We start from the raw sequence: 19,813 nt of genomic DNA on the forward strand, positions 1-19,813 counted from the left end.
CAGAGATTCTCTATTATTTCTCTTCTTGTAGTGATGCTTTCATATCACTGTGAATGCTTTTATTTGTCCTGATCTGGTTGACTCTTAAGCCTGCTGCTCTGGATGTGTGTTTATTAGTCTGACTGTATTTTTGTGTCTAAGGTATATAATAAATAGAAATGGGTCGCACGTGCCATTTTTGTGTTGTATTGAGTGACATTCATCACAAAGGAGTCTATGAAATTATTCTGTTGAAGGGTTTTTTGGACAAGAAAAAGCAAGCTACCAATCAATGCACATGGTACAATGCACAGGGCATCTTTCGTTTTTGTACTGGTTCACGTAGGATTGTGTAATCGTGTTTGCAAAGATAGCTCCTGCCATTGCAACAAGCCTGGTCCCCTTGATATAGTTCAGTAACGACTGTTGGAGATGCAAGAAGCTTATAGATGCAAAGTGATATCTTAAAATATTTTTTTCCTTTTTTTTTAGGCTACTCACCCAGAATGTTGGTCTTCTTTACGTTGGAAACTTTGACAGACCTTTTGCACAGATTAAGGTAGGATTAACAAGTAGGGCGGAGAGGCTTTTTAAGCTAATTCAGTTCTGTATACTTTATTTTGTAAGCTTTAAGTCTTGGTTTAGAGAACTTAAAGTGTATGAATACAGTTCCAGCAAAACTAATTGGAAATAGTGCAAATTTTTGTTGTTGTTCACCATATTCTGGGTTTGTTTCTGGTTACATTTGAGTGCTTTTCAAAGTTGTTTAGTTTTTCCTATAATCTTTTGATTGATTTTAGATCTGGCTTAATTATCAGAACCAAAATGTTCTTTTTTTTTAGGTTACCTTGTCAGTGACATTTCAAAACAAAGCCATTTTTAGAACTCTGTAATTCTGCAGGTAAACCTTGACAGGGGAGATACTGCAGTAAAAAGCACAGATTGTTTTCTCAGAGTTACTGGATTTACTATAAAAAGATCAGAAATTGCTGGAAAATCATTTGTCTTTTATGTCACTTTCTTTTCTTTCAGTTGAACTGTAATAGTTTAACATTTCTAATTACCAGTTGCTAATTAGTTACCGTCATGTCACCTGCAAACAAAAATGTCTCACAAAAATGTATGGATTGATTTTGGTGAGTGTCATTGGGACTTAACTTAGGACAAAGAGAGCAAGGCATAAGCATGTCATCCATTACAATGGGATGTGGAAATGCAGCGTCTCTTTTGGAATGCTGAAATGTTCCAAATGATACTTGTAATTATTGCATATCCTGCACTCTTGGCAACACTGAATCCTCCAGGGTGTTCATTTTCTTCTTTCTCTCAATTTTAAAAGCCTTACTCTTGTTTTGCATCAAAATGAAACTTAATTTCTAAAACTCAAATGTGTTGCTGTGCCATCCCTAATTACATTACTAAAGAACAGTACTCCCAACTGCACCTAGCAAATACTTGCTTTTCCTACCTTGAACCTTTGTACTGTTTTCAAATGGCTTCAAAAGAACAGATGCTTGCTTTTCATCTTCCCATTACCAACTTATATATATATATTATTCAGTTTGGTTAATAATCAAACAACTTAAAATATTTCTGGCACAATACCTTGCATTGCAAGAAATTTCATCCCAAGAAAGCTTTTATATTTTTGGTGATAACAATTCATAATCATGCCTCTTGAAATGCCTTGTGTAAGTACACAAAATGTACAAACAGGTAAAGAATGTAGAATGATACCCGGGAATTCTGAACTCACGTGGTCTGCAAGACTAATTGTAATCTCATCGTCTTTAGGACTGAGGATGATCTGTTTTAATAAACTACACCTCTATAAACTATGCCTGTGGGTAACATGGCTATTACCCACCCAGTGAAGATCATCCCTCCTTTGAGGTGTATGTCATTTTTGTCATCACTGTGGAGGGCTGCCATTATGTTCCATCTCTTTATTGTGGTCTCGGTACCATTGATAAGACCCTTTATTTCTATAAACATTCAAGGAGTGTGAAGGGGCCTAAGGTGAGGGATGGTGATGATTATTTTTTTTTACTGAGCATTTGAGCTGGCCCCACTCAGTGCCATCTTTTAGGAGATATTTTCCTCAGCTTCCTTTCCCAGGGATAATCAGGGAGTTTAACCCTGCCTTGATGGTTGGTGTTCTCAAGATTTGGCTGCATTTCATTTCTGGTTACTATGCACATCTGATTGCTAGCCTGAGGAGAGGGGGCAGAGCCTGTTCTGCCAGACAACAGTGGAAAATTTTCTTTTTTCCACTGAAAAAATGATTGATGTGATGCATGGGACAGGATCAAGCTGCAAGACTGAGTGCAAAAACAGAATAAATACAAAGTATGCATTCAGTTTCCTACACTTTGCATTCATGGGCTTCTCTGCTGCAAGTTGCAGCTGCATGTTTGTGCAGGTTCTTTGGACCTTCCTCTCTGAACACTTCTTAGTGATTATCCACTGAATTTCCAGCATACAAAGCCTTACTATCACCATGAGTCACGGTATTATTTTATTTCTTTTAAACCCGTTGCCTAATAATTTGATTTTTTTTCACCTAACCCTTACATCAGAAGAGGATGAGCAGTCATTCTCTATTCATGACTTTATCCACTTTCATACAATACCAATCTTGCATGTACCAAGCTACAAAGAGTTAATCTAGTTGCTCCGTTTATCCAAGCCGTTCAGTATCTCCAGTGGACACTCTTTACACCCCTTCTATCCTTCTACATTTTTACTCTTGCCTCTTAAAATGTAGGGATTGGCACAGTGTTCAAGATCCAAGTGCAGTAATGTTTTCTTTAATATTTGCTGTTTGTAGTGTATATGTGGTACAATGCTTGATAAATATCTGATGTAAATTTAATTTGAATATGCTACTATTAGACTTTCTCGTTTATATTGCTGCTGTGCTCTCATTTTAAATGTTGCATTTGCCACAGAATAGGCAATCTGGATATTCAAAATAACTCTCAGTTACCACCTAGGGAAAACAAACCTTATTATCCACTAAATGAGTGTAGATTATATATAGACATATTTAAATGAGCTAACTCCGCATAGCTGTACTCTCTCAAAAATAATGCTTATTTCTGGAGCTATAGGGGTGTATACATGGGCACATATTTGCACATCTCTGCTTTGTTTATTTTCCAGACATAAAGGTAATCTTGAAATAGCAAGCTCGCTTGTCTCAGAGTAATCTCTTCTGTGGTTCTCAATTAGGAAATGATGCACAGTTAACAAAAACAGTAAACTTTTAAAATTCAGACTCATATCTGATTCCTTGGAGATTCTAGGAAATGTCAGCTGCCTGACAGCAAAGGAATTGATGTAGAGTGATGAGGCTGCAACTTCTTAGAGACCTTCAGCACCAGTAGTGAGCAGTAATGATTCACATTAAGAACTGGTACTGCTAAAGGAACTTTATGTATTCTGAAGGTATACCATGGTCTTCTGGAACTGTTGACACAGGTTTCTTTTGTTCTTCCTCCAGCAGTCTTTTATACACTGCTGCTAATGATCTCATCAGTTAAAAGAACTGCGAACCAAACTTTGTCGTGGGATATATATAAGGCAGGGTCTTGGTAAACTTTTTAGTTTATGTGATATGTGATAGATAGGTCTCTCTTGTTACATAAATGACCCACTTGCAAAGATCCCAACTGTTGAGGTCTTCTTTTAAGATATGGCATTACTTGCCAAATGCATGCATTAAGGAATGCCCCAAACCACTACATTCCTCTGTCAGTGTAGATTTATTACTCAAAGTGAGCCATTATTTTGCAGCGTTACTTCTAATGCATTTTCAGTGCGCTTTCAGTAGGATGAATAGGAATGTTATCAGGTCTTTGAAATATTCATAGTAAACATATAAACTGCCACGTTAGTCCTCATAAATTCATGTTTCAATTTATGTACATTTAAAAAACTGCAGAGAAAAGCTCCTTATCAAAGTGTACGTTTGCAATAGCAAACAAGTTTTGATTTTCCAGAACCATACAGGACAATAATTGTACAGCGTCTTTGATGATGAAGACTGTGGATGGCAAATCTGGGGAAAGATTCTTCAGTACTGATGTCTCTTCTCGAGATTATTATTCTATGTCTTTCTTCCTCGTGAGCTGTAATTCATTAATATTTATATATATCAATATTTATAATGTTTCTGAGACATAGATGAACTGGTAAGATTAACCAAAATTACCCATCTTCCCCCTCCTGTCTTGCTTTCAGTGATTACAGCGGTAGTGCTTGATAGATGTTTGATCTCTGTGCTTCATTATACAAAAGGAATGAGAAACATTCGCTCCTGAAGTGTTTGAACTCTGTATCTGGTAGTGGTTAGATTAGAAGAAATGGAAAAAAGAATGTTTTCCTGGCTAGAGGGATCTGCGTTGAATTTTTCTTCTCCGGTAATTTAATATTCTGTGCCTGTTCATAGATGTTAAAGATTCTGTGCGTTGCCACTTTGAACAGAGTTCAGGATGCAGAATCTTTAAGTTACTGCAGGAAGTTTGTGATCGCTCTTGTTCTGGAGTAACAGTGAGTTTCAGTACGCTCCGCAGCTCATAAAAATGATGGCTATTCCGGTTAGCTGGTGATGAGTTAGTGATTTGAAAGTCAAATACGCTTTAGCAGTGAAGTCTCACTTTATTTCCACAGGACTGCTCTTTCATGATGTGTTGAAGGAATTGATTTCATGTAGGGTAGTTCTTATAATTGTTATTTGTTTCTAAATTAAATTATTTTAATTTACTGCTTAAATATAGCATTGGTTCAAAGGTGTTATAGAACAGTTTCACAATACGTTTGCTTACTTTTTTTAGTCTTTAACCATTTAAGTTACTGTCTTGGTAGTTGCTGTCATATATATCTGCATTCATGATTTCCACCTTTGGATCTTGAGTGGTTATGTTTATTAAATATCTCTTAGAAAAACAGATTTTATGAAGGTTTCTGTAGGTGTGACTGTCTTGATCAGTAAAATAAAGTCTTGACATTAGTTGGAATTGGCTGGCAGACTTTCTTAAATCTATTTTCATTAGTTATTGTTTGTATTCTTTTGGTAAGAATGAAGTTAATAAAGAAAATGCATCATGCAAATGTTGCGTTCAATAGAAGTTACTCATTTCATTGTTCAGCATACATAGCAGTCACCTGCAAAGCGTTCTAAACCTGTTTCCAGAATAAGAAGTCTTCCTTATGTACATGATCTGCTGCTTTTGAAACAGAGATTTGTTCAGTGTAGATCAAAATGAAAGCTTAGCTGTGCTCTAACCTGTAATTATAAATTCCATGATGTTGTTTCATCAATCTATTAGGATTGAAAGTTTTTGCAGATCAGTTCCTAGTTGCTTCTAGGATTAGGGGAAGCTGTTCAGTACGTTGTGTTCTCCATTATTAATCGGTAATGAAGCTTCTGACAGCCTTTACTGTTGTGCTAATGACTGGTTTCATGTTGTGTTCTTAACACATTTAATTACCATTTAAATAAAGATTCATTACTGCCCTTTTATTTTTAGTATTTTAAGAGTAGTTATTTAAAAGTTGCATAATAAATACTACTTTGTTCAAAATAGAATTGTTCTATTTAATGGGGACGGTTAATGGCCACAAGAGTACTTTGGAAATAGTGTTCTTACTAGTTTATTTCTAGGCTGTAAGCCCAGTGGAAAGTTCCTGAAAGTTTGAAGTTTGCTGATGGGGAATTTGCTGCTGTGGTTGAAGCAGTCTTTCTGTTGAGCAAAAATCGAGCTGTGTACTCTGATCTGCAGCTCTGTAGCCGTTACCTGTGATTTTATTAAACCTGAGAACAGTATTGCTGATTGCTGAGGTTGCTTAAACCTACCGCCCACACTCCAGGACTGCACTTTGATTCTAAGCTATTATTTGCCCAACTGTGTTATTTTCCCTCAGCAAATATGCTTTTAACTTGAAACATGAGGAAGCAGAGCAGAGTCCTACCAGGCAGAAGCCCTGCAGTGGGTGATTGCCCCAGAATAATTTCACTGATCACAGCTAAACCGGTAGACCCTCCAGATACAAATCTACCCACCTTTACTTTTAGAAATGCAGTCAGCTTATCAGAGAATTTACTGTAATGTTTTCAAGAGCTGAAACTTTCTCAGTGTGGCTGGTTGGCCTTTCTCCAGACACAGGGGATGAAATCATGTCTAAGAAGCAGGCTTGTAACTCACTTGTAACTCCTTCAACAAGATCAAACCTCTGCAGGTGATTACTGAAGTGAATGGCCACAATTTACAAAAGGAATGTTTTTGAAAAAGAGAGGGCAAAAACATGAACTGGTGAAAGAGATGCTTTCCGTGCACCACTTCTTAAGTTAGAAGAAGCTGGTGGCTTATTCTCTGAAGCTGTCATGTCCTTCTTCCTGGATGACAATGACACCTACTACCAATTGGCGATCCCAAAGCTGAACGTCTGCTGCTCTCTCATCTAATCACAAAGCACAGTCATGAAGCTCACTGTTTGAATACAGCTCTTCAGAATCTTTACAGTTTAGGAGCAGGGTGGGTCCAACTCTCTCCATCCACTCAACTGCTATCCTGACTTATCTCCGAGCAGCAATGCAGTATGTATGGTCTTTCTGCAAAATACTTGTAGAACATTTCTTTCTGTGCCTGCTGACAGCCAGAAACAGCATACTGGTGCTCCAGTTATACAAAGCTCTGTTTGTTGGACTTTCCTAAATATTAACAGAGATTCTTGCTTTTGCTAGTACAGCTAGTGAAGACATAAATGGAGTGTTGCTTCTGCTGCTGATCTCTTTGTATTTCTTGTCCTGTTAGCTTATTTTATGTGAAAAGAAATGCGACTGAGTAAAACATAGGGATATCATGCCTTCAGCAGGAAGAAAATAACCGCTTACCTGGTAGTGTCTTTGCAGTTCTCTCTTGACATCGTTATCCAAAAAAATAAGCTGTCAATACAGTTTAACCATCATTTTCAGTGATTAGGGGGTTCCTGGGGCATGGCATTCTGTTGGGTTGGCAGCGTAGTGCTGGTGGAGCTGCTCCAGGACTAATCTTGAGAAGATGCTTAGTTTAATATTAATAGTTTTATTGATGATTTTTACTGTGGTTGAGGATTTATGTACTGATGATGACAGGAAAAGGACAAAAGAGAACCAGCATAGGAAGGACTGACTGAGCTTTGGCTGTAGGTTATAAAATAGGACAAAATATAACAAAAGCTCAAATGTGCAGGCACAGGAACAAGCACATCTGCCATCTTCTGAAGCATCCTCATTTAACAGTGATGTGTCTCAGGAAAAAAACATCAGTTGTATATAGGAGAAATGGATTGGGTGCAACCATGAGAAAGGCAGAGACAGCTGTAGAACCTCTGGAGAGATACATTCCTGAGGAAAAGGGAGAGTGAGTTTTACCTGTTGATGGATGGTTCTGGTTGATCACGCTGAAGACAAATTATCTCAAACTGAAAGTGACAGTTACTGGATTGAACAAACATGTAAAATTAAGAAAAATAGAGGTAACTTGTTTGCTTAGCTTATCAAGATACAATGTAAAAGAAAGGTTGTTTCATCTTCAAATATATTAGCAGAATTAGCATGGGCAATGAGGGGAATATTGATGGGAGAAAGTGATTTTAAACTACAGCAAAATAATGGTAAGAGATCAAATGGGTTTCGCCTGACAGAAATAATTTTATTCTGAAAACTGAAGAATGGTTGTGAGAACTACAGGATCTGGATTCAGCTTCCACTAGGAGCAGGCAGTGTTAAGGAGTATAACAATTACATGATTCGATGACTCTGAAAGAGGAAGATAAAACTGATAATCTGAGTTGCTACGTTTCATTAAACATAGTCACTCTGAATTAAAGCACACAAACCTATGATAAAACTGCGCCATATTCTACTTCTTCTTGGGTTCAAACTGTATCTTTAGGATAGTCATAAATATAATAAATATTAATACTTATTTATTACTGTTAATAGTATCTGAACAGAACTGGTGGCTCTAATATTTTACAGGGTTTTGTGGGATGCTGCAGCAGTTTTTTTTCATGTCCTCTTGATGGACAGGGAACTCACTCTAAGCATCACTGGAGTTGCTATTGTTGCAAGTTGAGAAGCCAAGTAAGGAATTCTTTCTCCCTTATTTTGTTTCTTTCTCAGAAACATCCTATATTTGTGTGTTACGCTGAAGTCTATAAATGGGAACACCAACACTTAAAAAGCAGGACTGATTATCAGGAAATCTGAAGTGAATTTCTCAGGGTGACAATTTAAGCTTTGTTCCACATGTTTATTGTTACAAGAAGATGACGTGCAGTCTCCCTGTGGGATTTCCTATATTGTTGAGAACATGTCTTCTGGTGCCTGAATCTGTAGTCCTTTTCCACTCACTCCTCTCATCTGCACAGATTTCACATAAAGGGCTGTGTCACATTCAACATCTTAGTTTTTATCTTCAAGGTACTCTCATAGAATCCTAAAATCACCGAGGTTGGAAAAGACCTCCCAGGTCACGCAGTCCAGCTGTCCTCCTGTCACCGGTATTTCCCACTAAACCATGTCCCTCAGTACAACATCTGAACATTTCTAGAACACCTCCAGGGACAGTGACTCCACCACCTCCTTGACAGCCCATTCCAGTGCCTGACCACTCTTTTGGAGTTTTTCCTGACGTCCAACCTGAACTTCTCCCTCAGTGCAACTTGAGGCCATTCCCTCTAGTCCTATTGCGAGTTATGCGGGAGAAGAGGCCGACTCCCACCTCACCACAACCTCCCTTCAGGCAGTTGCAGAGAGCAATAAGTTGTCCCCTGAATCTCCTCTTCTTCAGACAAAAAAATCCCAGTTCCCTCAGCCACTCCTCATAAGACTGGTGTGGGATATATGAGAAGTTGTCTGATACAGGATCTTGGGCTGTGTTTGCTGTCCTTAGAAATACAAGTTCATTCTCTGCAGCAATAGAGTTTTCAGTAGGGCAGGCTAGCGTTTGAAGTGATCCTCACAGAACCTGAAGTGATAATGCATCTCACTGTCTTCTTTCCTGAGTTCAAGGTGCATTTGTTTGACCTGGTCTCTTAAGCAATAGCGTGAATATGTTCATTAACAAAATTCTGGAGTAGTGACAGCAACTCCTAGAAAGCAACAAACTGCCCTATGTGCTCAGCTGGTAGCCCATGAAGATGAGGGAGGCGCTGGAGTTCACTGAACTAATTGGAAGTTAGAAAGTGTTGTGAGGTGCTGGCAAGAAATCATGCTCCACTGATTCCTAAGTTCTGTGTTTGTTAAAGGTAGCAAATTTAGCTGCTTTTTGAAAACAGGCTCCTTTTGAATGATTACTTTGAAAATTAATTAGGAAACAAAAAGTCTCTGTACTTTCTTTCACTTCGCTACATCTTGACATTCTTTGCTGGCAGCTTTTCTCAAAGGCAGTTGCTAACGCTTAGGGGCAAGGAGCCCTGATTGTGCGTTCTTCTAGTCCCTGCGTAGAGCCCTAAGTCCTGCCTGGGAATGGTAGACACTAATAATGTCAATTAATATATTTTGTGTGTGTTTATAGTATGCGCAAATGCCAGCATACAGTGGGCACGTTTACTCTCTGTAGATGCATTGCAAAGTAGTAAAAAAAATATTAAATAGCAGTAGGCTTGGGAACTGGTGATGTAAACAGAGAAAGAATACCAACTAGGAAATCTGCATGAGCATTGCAAAAATGAAGCAGTTGATTTTGTATGCTGCCACAGTTGTTGTCCATAAGAACAAAATGTTAATGAACTGTAATTTTATAAATTCACTGTGTTCTGCTGGATCAGATAGTCCCCGTTTTGCTTTTTCTCATGATTATGCCTATGAATTCAGTTAACAAATTTGTTCTTTGTGAAGTCCGGAGTGTTCCATAGAAGTTCACAGAATTAAGAAGATTACCTCTGCAGTTTTCTGTTGTTGCTGCCAATAAGATAGAATAATTGATGCTTGGTTTTGGGCTGTCGGGTTGGTTTTTTTTTTTTTTGGACATCTTTTGTTACATCAGCTTGTAGTCATTTTGTTAGAAAATCAATCCAAGTTTCTTCTTGTTAAGCATAGAATAAATTAAGCCTTCTGGAAAGGTTAAAATAATAGCTAATTGATTGTAGTTTATATATTTTTAAGCTTTCTATTTACTTCTATAATAACTGTTTAAGAAAAAGAAAATCAAGTGCTTTTAATGAGTATTGTAAAAATTGAACATATTGCAAATTTTAAAGCCTTCTATTTCTTGTGATTTCTTTCCTAGGGATAGAAAATTAGTACGATAATGCCTCATTTCTCTAAAAGCTTAGAAAAACAAGTGCTGACAAGGGAAGCTCGTGAAATTTAAGAGAAGCGAGATGCTAGTTTTGCTATTGGGACAGAGATCTCCCTGGCCTTTCCATGCAGCAGCTCTGCAGGAAAGGGCCTTAGGGTCCTGGTGGCAAAGAAAGTTAAAGGCCAACCATAGCCTGGCTTGTGTTAGCTACAGCCTAGCTGTCACATCAAGGAAATTCATGATTGTCCTCTACTTGAGCATTTTTGAGACCAAAACTGAATGCTGCTCTGGAGTCCTCAGTGGAAGAGGAGTCTGCAGAGGTTGTGAGGAAGGGTCAGTCATCTGCTGTGTTTGGAAAGGTTAAAGAAGGTGGGTCTGATTGGTCTGAAGAAAAGAAGACAATGAGGTGGTTGAATTGCTGTCTTCTATCACTTCAAGTGAGGTTTCAGAAAAAAACAGATGAATAGACATCTCAGATCTGCACATTGAAGCAGAAGAGGGAGAATTCCATTTGGATATGTGGGAAACAGTGTCACAGTGAGGTTGGTTGAGCACAGCAGTAGCAGGTTGCCCAGAGAGATTGTGAGGCGGAGATTTTCAGAATTTAACTGGAACAGGCCTTGAGCAGCCTGGCTCATCCTTGAATTGACCCTGCCTCGAGCAGGAGTTTGGATTAGATGGGTTGGTGGAAGTCCTGTCTAACCTGAATTTATCTGGTTTCTGCCACTGTATAGTAAAGGCAGTCAGCACTGAAATACAGCTGGTTCTCAAAGATATATAAAACTGCATCGTATATTGTGTTCATCAGGAAATTCTACAGTTGGATGCTTCAGAGCCTCCACCGTTGGTGATTGAATACAGCTTAATTTCAGTCAGTAATATTAACATTCAGTGTACCAGTTAGTTCTTCTTCCCTATCTTTTCCCATGGCTGCAACCATTACTGCATTACTGTACTTTCAATTCTCCACTCTCAGTATCCTTTATTTATTTATATATTTCCTGTTAAATGTTTACTTTTGTAAGTGACTGATTTCCTCATAATACCAAAAATATGGGAAAGCATCTTTCTTTCCATTAAGGCCTAGGATTGCACTACCTTCCAGAGATTTGACTCCTCTTTCCGAAAACATTTTTTGCCACTAAAATATTTATTTAGAAGAATGGTTTGTTTTTCCTTTGAAGTGATTTTGCAGCAGTTTTCATGTAATGAGACAGTATGGATCTTTTTAAATGGAGTGTATGGTATATACTGAGAATAAAATGCTATTGTTGGCTTAAACTAAACATCTGTGAGCGTAACAAACTGAAAAGCACTAGTGTTCTCAGGAATGTCTATAGAATGTAAGACGCTTATAGATTATTCTGAGTATTTATCCAAATTTAAAAAGAGCGAAGAAGAAAAGCAACAAAACTGGCTACGTGAATTGCAAAGGTCCAGAGTAACAGGTTAAAAGAGAAGCTAAACATTAGGAAAGCTAACTTTCAGCTCTTCAGGGAGTTAGTCAGTAAAACACCCTGGAAAACTGTTCTCATGGATAAGGGTGCAGAGCAGAGATGGCAGATCTTTAAGGAGGCTTAGCACATAAGAGCTCTCCATCTCCAGGTGTAGCAAGCCAGGAAAGGAAGGCAAGAGACCAGCATGGCCAAACCAGGATCTGCTGGTCATACTGAAGAGCAAGAGGAAAATGCACAGGCAGTAGAAGCGGAGGCAGATAGTATGGGAGGAGTATAAGGAAGCTGCTAGGCTGTGTAGGGATGGGGTCAAGAAAGCCAAGGCCCAGCTTGAATTAAACTTGGCAAGGGTTGCCAAGAAAAACAAGAATGACTTCTACGGGTACCTCAAACAGTAAAGGAAAGTTCAGGAGGGCATACCTCCCCTAGTGAGTGATACAGGCAAGACAACAGACAAGGAAAAGGCTGAGGTACTTAACATTTTTGCCTCAGTCTTCTCTGATAACTGCTCACCACGCAGCCCTCAAATGTATGGTTTGGTAGGATGGGACTGGGGAAGCAACATCCTTCCCACTGTTAGTGATTGGAGTACTTCTGTCATGATATGTGTGAAATTAAGCCAACCAGCTATTCTTTATTACATTAAGGGTGGTCTGTTTGAACTTTCTGGTTCTGTTTCAATTGATAAATAATGAGATTTGAAACCAGCAGTAGCCAATATATGTCATCACACCTTAGTTCTCATGATTTTCTGTTTGTTTTTGGTTTTTTGTTTGTTTCAGCATTCCTTCATCTTAAATTCATTTACTTTCTTCTCTGGTTTATTTTATGTTTTACTGTACTCAACCGATCACATACAGGATGCTGTTCTGAGAAGTACAGTCATACAGAAAATTGGATTTTCAAAGTGATGTGCAGATTGTGCTTACAGCAGCTTTCCTGTGCCCAGTGGTATGGAAATAAACAATGACAATGTAAACATCGGGACATGCAGCTTGTGTCGTTATTAAAATTACATATGTTAATATGCAAATAGCTCCATACTGAAGACACTGTGAAACAGAAGGGTTAAGCTCTGTCTGAACCACGAAGTTATTGCTCACTACCAACTAAAAACTGCAGGGAAAGATTCTCGGAATGAGAGGTTCATTTTAGCAGTAAGTGAGCACAGAAGCACAGACCTTGCAGGTATTTCTCATCTGCATTGTGTTGTTCCTTTCCCCTCGCTCCCCCCCCTCCCCTTGCCCCCGTACTTATCTTGGTGGAACTGAACAAGTCAGTGTAAAACTGCCAAATTTACCATGTTGCAGTGCAAGTCGTATTTTGTTGTAGTCCTCATCATCTTGTTCATGCTTTTCTTTTCCAGGCTTCTATGTCTGAGAATATTCTGGCTCCAATACATGAGTGATTTGAGCCTGGCAGTGCTTTTTGTTTTGCTTTCTTATGTTTCACAGAAATCGTCTTGCAGGAGAGGGATGATTTGTCCACGATGCTTTTAAAACCTTGAATGTGGTAATTTGTTGCTGCAGCTGTTACCGTGTTATAACTACATTGTGAAACCTGTTTTGTACCTGCCTCTCCATACAAAGAGTATAAACTTTCTTGTGAGTAATTGAGGATATTTTGCTAACATCTCTTTATGGGACCAGGTCCCGTGCTTGTGTTGAAGCAGAGACTGCTTTTCCTTTGATGCAGACAAGCTTATGCTTGGTTTCCATCAATACAATTGCATTTGCGTTTTCTTTTAACTACAATACAATACTTAAACAGTATAGCAAATGTGCTCAGCCTTCCCAGAGTTTTAGGCAATTTAGGAAAATTGTTGTAGATACTGTCTTCTCAGAGAAAGTACTGCCCTAAATCTGTGGATCTTTATTATTTCCTTCTGAAACTCTTTTCATGTCATATTTGTCATTGATTAATCTGTTCTCATTTTTGAAATCAGTTTTTTGTCTTTTCTTTCTGCATTAAACCAGAGGCTTTTGTAGGTACTGTAGGCAAATGAAATAAAGGGAGTAGAATGGATAATAGTCAAGAGTACATACAAAAAATGATTTCTAGATAAAAAACCATACCATATTAAAATGAGTTCAAATTGAATGAAATGATGTAAAGGTATTTGTGCAAGTTCTTTTAGGTCATCTTGAAGCATTTCTTAGTAGTTCATTGGTTAGAAGTATCATAAGAACAGCCAACAGAAGGCTTGAGGGGATAGAGAAAGCAAATTGTTCTTAACAATTTATAGGCACAGTAGATCTAAATTTGTGAACATTTTTAGAGGTGAGTGATTTTGAGTCTAAACTGAACAAATGAGGTTGAACTTGATAAATGAGCTTGAACTCGTAGTACTTTTGCAAAATGCAGAAGATAATCTCTTTAAAATAAATTACTTATGAATAAATCAAGATGTTGAAGTTGCAGAGGGTGAGAGATGGTATAGCAGAGTAATTCTTTGACGAGGAAATTGTCTTGGAGACCTTTCTTTATAATATATAGAAAGCACATAGTGAGCATCATGAATGAGAAATATTTTAAATGTCAGATACTGATAAGATTGGAGAAAAGCAGTTGGCAAAAATCCTTGTATTGAGAGGTGCTGTGTTGTTTTAGGGCTAGTAAAAGGCAAATGCAGATTAAATTTAGATAAATGAAAAAGAATAGGCCTGCAAACAATAACACAGAAGGTAGAAGAAATATCAAATGAGATAATTATGCAGGATATCAGTTTACAAAGGAAAAAGGGTTGTGGGTAATATCCTGTCTGATTATAATACCCATAAAGGAGGGTAATTTCAGCCGTCATATGCCCCACAGGCTCCCTGTATAGATTGTGGAAGACAGCTCATTCCACAGGGGCAATCTGAGAACCTCTGAGAGCGGAGCCTGGCAGGTGCCTCACTGGGTCTTTAAATTGCTTTAAGAGTGCCAGTGGACTGCATACAGAAACAATGTCCTAAATGCTAAGTAACTGAGGTAATGGTGCAGGTACCTGTCTGGCTTGTCTCTGTGGATATTTCCAGTTACGAGATTAAAGGCTCGAATAAGAACAAATTCTTAATGTACAGCTGTTCTAACTACAAGTGAACATTTCCAGTATAGTGTCTCCCACAGACAAGCTTTAATGTCACTTCCACTACTGCTAATTTCTAGATTTTTATATATTTTTTTCCAAGCATTTTACACCCTCAAATATAATCCATAAAACCATAAAACCTGCAAGCTTAGGGTCTATTAGACCTCTGATTAGAAAGTTGGAGTTTCTTACACAAGGTTAATGAATTGAGAGGAAGATGGGATGAAACTAGAAGGTGGAATTCCATACAGATTCAAATAAAACAGTGTTTATCTAGAACATTTACAATCCAAAGAATGCATGGAAAGTGGTATTCCTCAGGAAAGAAAAAAACTGTACATAGACAGCGAATCAGGTACAGTCATTTCTTTTTTGCATTCATAGAATCAAGAAATGGTTGAAGCTGGAAGTGACCTTAAAGATAACCTAGTTCCAGCCCCATGCCATGGGCAGGGTGCCTCTCACCAGCTTGGGCTGCCCAGGGCTCTGTCCAGCAGAGAACACCTCCAGGGATGAGGCACCCACAGCTGTGCCAGTGCCTTACTGCCCTTATAGTGTAGAACGCCTTCCTGGTGTCTAATCTAAGTCTTTCTTCTTAGTTTAAAACTATTAGGACTAGAGGGAATGGCTTCAAGCTGTGCCAGGGAAGGTTCAGGCTGGACTTTAGGAAATACTGCTTCTCTGAAAGGGTGGTCAGGCACTGGAATGGGCTGCCCAGAGAGGTGGTGGAGTTACCGACCCTGGTGGTGTTCAAGGAACATTTGGATGTTGTGTTGAGGGACATGGTTTAGTGAGAACCGTTGGTGATGGGTGAATGGTTGGACTAGGTCTTTTTCAACCTTGGTGATTCTATGATTCTATCAAATCAACTGATATGTATGTCATTGTAAGGCAATATATGATTGCTTGGTGGTATTCCAAAATGATTAAAATATTTGGAAAGTTTCATATCTGAGAGAGAAATACGTACTAAGAATCAGTTCAATAATAGGGATGCCATACCTTATTATATAATAGTCAACAGAAACGTTGTTTATTTACTTTACGATTGACAACAGTAAAACTACTGCAGTTCCATCTTTCTACCATAAGTGGGAATAAATGTGAAAAACAACAGAGCTCTGTGGTGCTATTATGTATCAGCAAATTGAAGTTTTCAAAATGCCACTTCTGCTCTCCAAAGGAAAAAAAAAAAAGAAGTTTGATTGTGGAGCAAATAATATGTTGTATCTTCGGGAAAAATAAGGTAGAAGTGTCTGAAAAGGAAAGATCAAAGAGGTGGCAGGTACTGTTAGAGCCATTGTGCGGATGCTCTGTTTGCACTGCTAAGGACTATAGATGTTTTCATTTACGGGTGAGGAAACTGGAAATATGCAATATTGCTTTTCATGTTACAACTTCACTGAGTTACTGTTTAATTGGCGCACTGAAAAATTCCTGCCAGTGACTTTACAACTGAATCCTATAATGAAATGTCACTTCTTTTCAGAAAAATTTTACTTTCTCTTGATTACTTGAAATATTAAATTTGCTTCTGTAAGTGAATCTATTGATTTTTAGCTTAATGTGTTGTAATAAAAAAAAAACTCAAGTATGTTCTCAGCTGATAGATTCATGGGATGCTGTGCGGGTTTCTGTGCAGGCACTGGTGATGGATTTTTATTTGTTCCTCATGCATGAAACAGGGAAGCCAGCAGTGGTGCAGAAGGGAAATAAATACCCTGGTTCTGCTGGGGGCAGTGCTTGCTGTTAAGATCTCCACAGGTGTTTTTTACCGGGCCATCCGAGCGCCGGTGGGAGGGCACAAGCCTGTAACAAAATGGCACTGAAAGGCCCCTGGGCCCAAGTCTGCAAGCACTGTGAGGGGTGGTTACGTCAGTCAAGGCCTGCTCTGCCTTGGCTACGGCTTGCTGCCTATGTGTTAATGCTGCATTGCACAAGGAATAAGGTGCCTAATTAGTGTCATATATTAACCTGTCCAGTTGTAATTTAATGGTAATACAGACAAGTGCAGCTCAGCTTCTGCTTCGTTTCATTAGTGGGTCATGGTTAGCCACGCTTGGTTGCTGACTATTGTAGCGGCGTATTAACTAAGTGTTATAGCATTTCTTTCATATAAACAAAAGAAACTTGTGTGGGATGTGGAGGAAAGGCCAGCCTGTAGCAGAAGCAGTCTACAGGAATATGCAAAAGCAAAACCAGAAACAACGTTTTGTTTCTTTTACACAGTAATCAAGACACTACTTGCTGTATTTTTCTACATCATCACATGCTCTTTCCACTGGTTGCACTTGGTTGTCATTAATGCATAGAAAGAGGTTTCAGCGTAGCTGAACTCCGACAGAAGGAAAACAAAGGATATCTCTGAATTATTTAAAAGGACATTTATAGATCAGCGAGTCAGAGGTTTCGGACTCAGATCACTGAAGTTAACATTAAAGCAGAGAGACTCTGAGTAAAAGCTTAATTACTGGCTTGTTAATGTTTCATTCAGTGCTTTGAGGAAAAAGTCTGTAATTTGTCATTACTGTTGGTAGTTATAGCAGGAAACTACAAAACAAGGCTTTAGCTTTCAATTCAGGGTTTCCCCAGTGTGTGCTCTCTGGTCTGACAAATCAAATCCTTTTTACTTTGGACTTTTCAACTGCAGAGTTATGGATGTAAAACTCTTTATCTGAAAAAAACTAATCAAGTTAGATTAGTGTAGAAAAACACACTCTGAGACAATCAGGCAAAAGGTTACATAGTTGCAGTGCTGTAACTCAGGCGTTTTTTTTGTTCCTTTCTTTCTCTCTTCTTTCCAGCACTGCCTGTTCTCGTAGAGAACATTTAGGAATTTATTTTTTTTATAATGAGTTTTTCCTGACTGGACTATCAAGTGATTGGTTGTGACACCGGCCATCTCTAAAACAGGCTTATGATATTACTTGTAATGCTGTTACATCATATGGAAAGCAAAACAAATTTTTAAAGCTATATTTTTTTTTTACAGAACTAAACCTGTTTCAGCCTTGGGTCTGGGTGGATGAGAATGGCCATTCAAACAAAACTTCAGCCCAGATTCTAATTTCTCTGACTTCTGGAGGGTTTAGGACTCAGCCCACACAGAAGTCTTTGCAGACCAGAGCTTTCTGAGCAGATATTTGATTTGGAAAGCTCATCTGGTTGGAAAACCCAAGCAACTTTTCTTGGATTTGCATGCCTTAGCGAGCTCCTGCAGGTGAACTGGATGAAATCAAAGTTTGTGAGCAAAGCCATGACAAGTGTGCTCATTACAGTGGGCTTTTCCAAATTCCCTGTCTTTCAGAGGTTTGTGAGAATCAACTTTCAAATGTGAGTTTTGTTAGCACTCAAAACTGTAATCTTGTTTAGTTGATCTTAAAACTCAAAAAACAATGACAAAGAATACACCCTAATTTGTCTAGCAATGCTGCTACCCAAACAGACCAGAAAATTCAGAGGTTTCCCCTTTAGCAGATCTGATAAAATCCTCTGAAGCCAATTGAGACTCTCCCAAGGCTGTGAATATTGCGTGTCCCTGTGCCCTCCTCCATCTCATGACTGCAGCCTGTCGCCTTCCCCACATCCATCATTGTGGTGTCCTGGGAAATCTGGCTTCTGAAATCTGCAGATTCATTAATAAGAAGTGAAAAAGAGTGGCTTGCAGTGAACGGTTAAAGCAGGAAGAAACCCTCCGTTGCCTCATTTACCAAGAAATTTGTGCCATTGATAGATTAGCCCTTGTGTACCTTTCTTTTAGAGCATTGACCTCATCAGCTGGCAGGCACTATCAAACCATTTGCTGTGTCTCAGCCACCGTTAACTTCCCTAACTAGCCCCTTCCATTCTGTAATCCCACGATGATCAAGAGGACCTGCCTGCTTATATTTGAGATAATAAGCCAGATTATACTGAACATCTTTAATTGCTTTTGAAGAAGAAGGAAAAAGCTTTCCATGATTTCAGCCTCAAAGCCAGTTAGGCTTTGAAGTTTAAGGTAGACTGTTCTAGAAAGGGAGGGAGTTCAAACCACCTCAACACTATAAAGGCAGTCAAGAAGTGTGTTGGGGCAGCAGAGGACTCGGGCTACAGCAGCTGCTTTGATCAAAGCTAATTTTTGAAAGTCTGCGTTAAGTCTGCAGCCATTCATCTGCTTATGTTGTGATGCAGTATCAGTAATGAACAAAGCTAAAAGCTTATTTTCCATCTAATTGAAATCTCAGATGAAAAACACAATGAAAAATCCCTTTCACGGCTTTTTTCTCCCACCAAATCTTTGCTTTATTATTGGGATTTTATAGTACTGTTGACAGATATTTCTGTTGTTACTGGTTGACTCCTATTTGCTTTTTGGTTTTTATTATTGCAGTGTTTCATTAAGGCATTTATCGGCTCCCTCTCTTAAGTGGTTCTAGCAGTCATCTGAAATCTACCCTATGTTGTTAGCTGCAAAAATGAAGGTTGAGTTGGCAGAGTTGCAAACTCCATTCTGGTGACTGGGTTAAGCCTACCCCCACAGGATGGCAAGGTTTTAAAAAATGGCTTTAGCTTGACTGTTTCTGTCATCCTATAATTGAAAATATAAAGTTCACGCTTCCTTACACGCGTACAGAAACTGAGAACTTTCTTTAAAGAATAAAATGTACTTCTTCTGTAAGAGACTGATTTCAAGATCTGGCACTCTTACAGATGCTCGATATTACATGAACCGTATTAAAGCTCCAATGAGCAAGAGTGAGCTGTACTCTTTGGCTTGACCCTCTGCTTCTTAGGAGACTTGGTTGATGACAAGCTCTTCAGTCTAGTGAAGTGGATGGGGATTGTCTGAATTTTTATTTCCTGCAAAGTCTCTTAAGCCTCAGTATGTTCTAGTACCATATCTGCAAACAGCTAGAAACGTATGAATGAGAAAGATTGACTAGTTCTTGTAAATATTTCCTGGGCCGAACTATAGCACATTGAATATAGGAGATTAAAAGTAAGTTTACTTAGTTCTGGTCTTAGTTCATGGGCAC

At 38.6% G+C, this 19,813-nt stretch overlaps 1 protein-coding gene across 4 annotated transcripts in view; it reads left to right on the forward strand.

Moving 5' to 3' along the window:
- RNGTT (RNA guanylyltransferase and 5'-phosphatase) overlaps window positions 1-19,813 on the forward strand; it is a 186,154-nt gene that overhangs the window by 152,052 nt on the left and 14,289 nt on the right. For all 4 annotated transcript variants that reach the window (XM_040697864.2, XM_004940391.5, XM_419843.8 and 1 more), the window contains one exon: window positions 472-538. In XM_040697864.2, coding sequence (XP_040553798.1) covers window positions 472-538 — 67 coding nt within the window. The remainder of the gene's footprint in view (window positions 1-471; window positions 539-19,813) is intronic.

This window comes from Gallus gallus, chromosome 3, assembly GCF_016699485.2.
Source record: "Gallus gallus isolate bGalGal1 chromosome 3, bGalGal1.mat.broiler.GRCg7b, whole genome shotgun sequence".
NCBI lineage: Eukaryota > Metazoa > Chordata > Aves > Galliformes > Phasianidae > Gallus > Gallus gallus.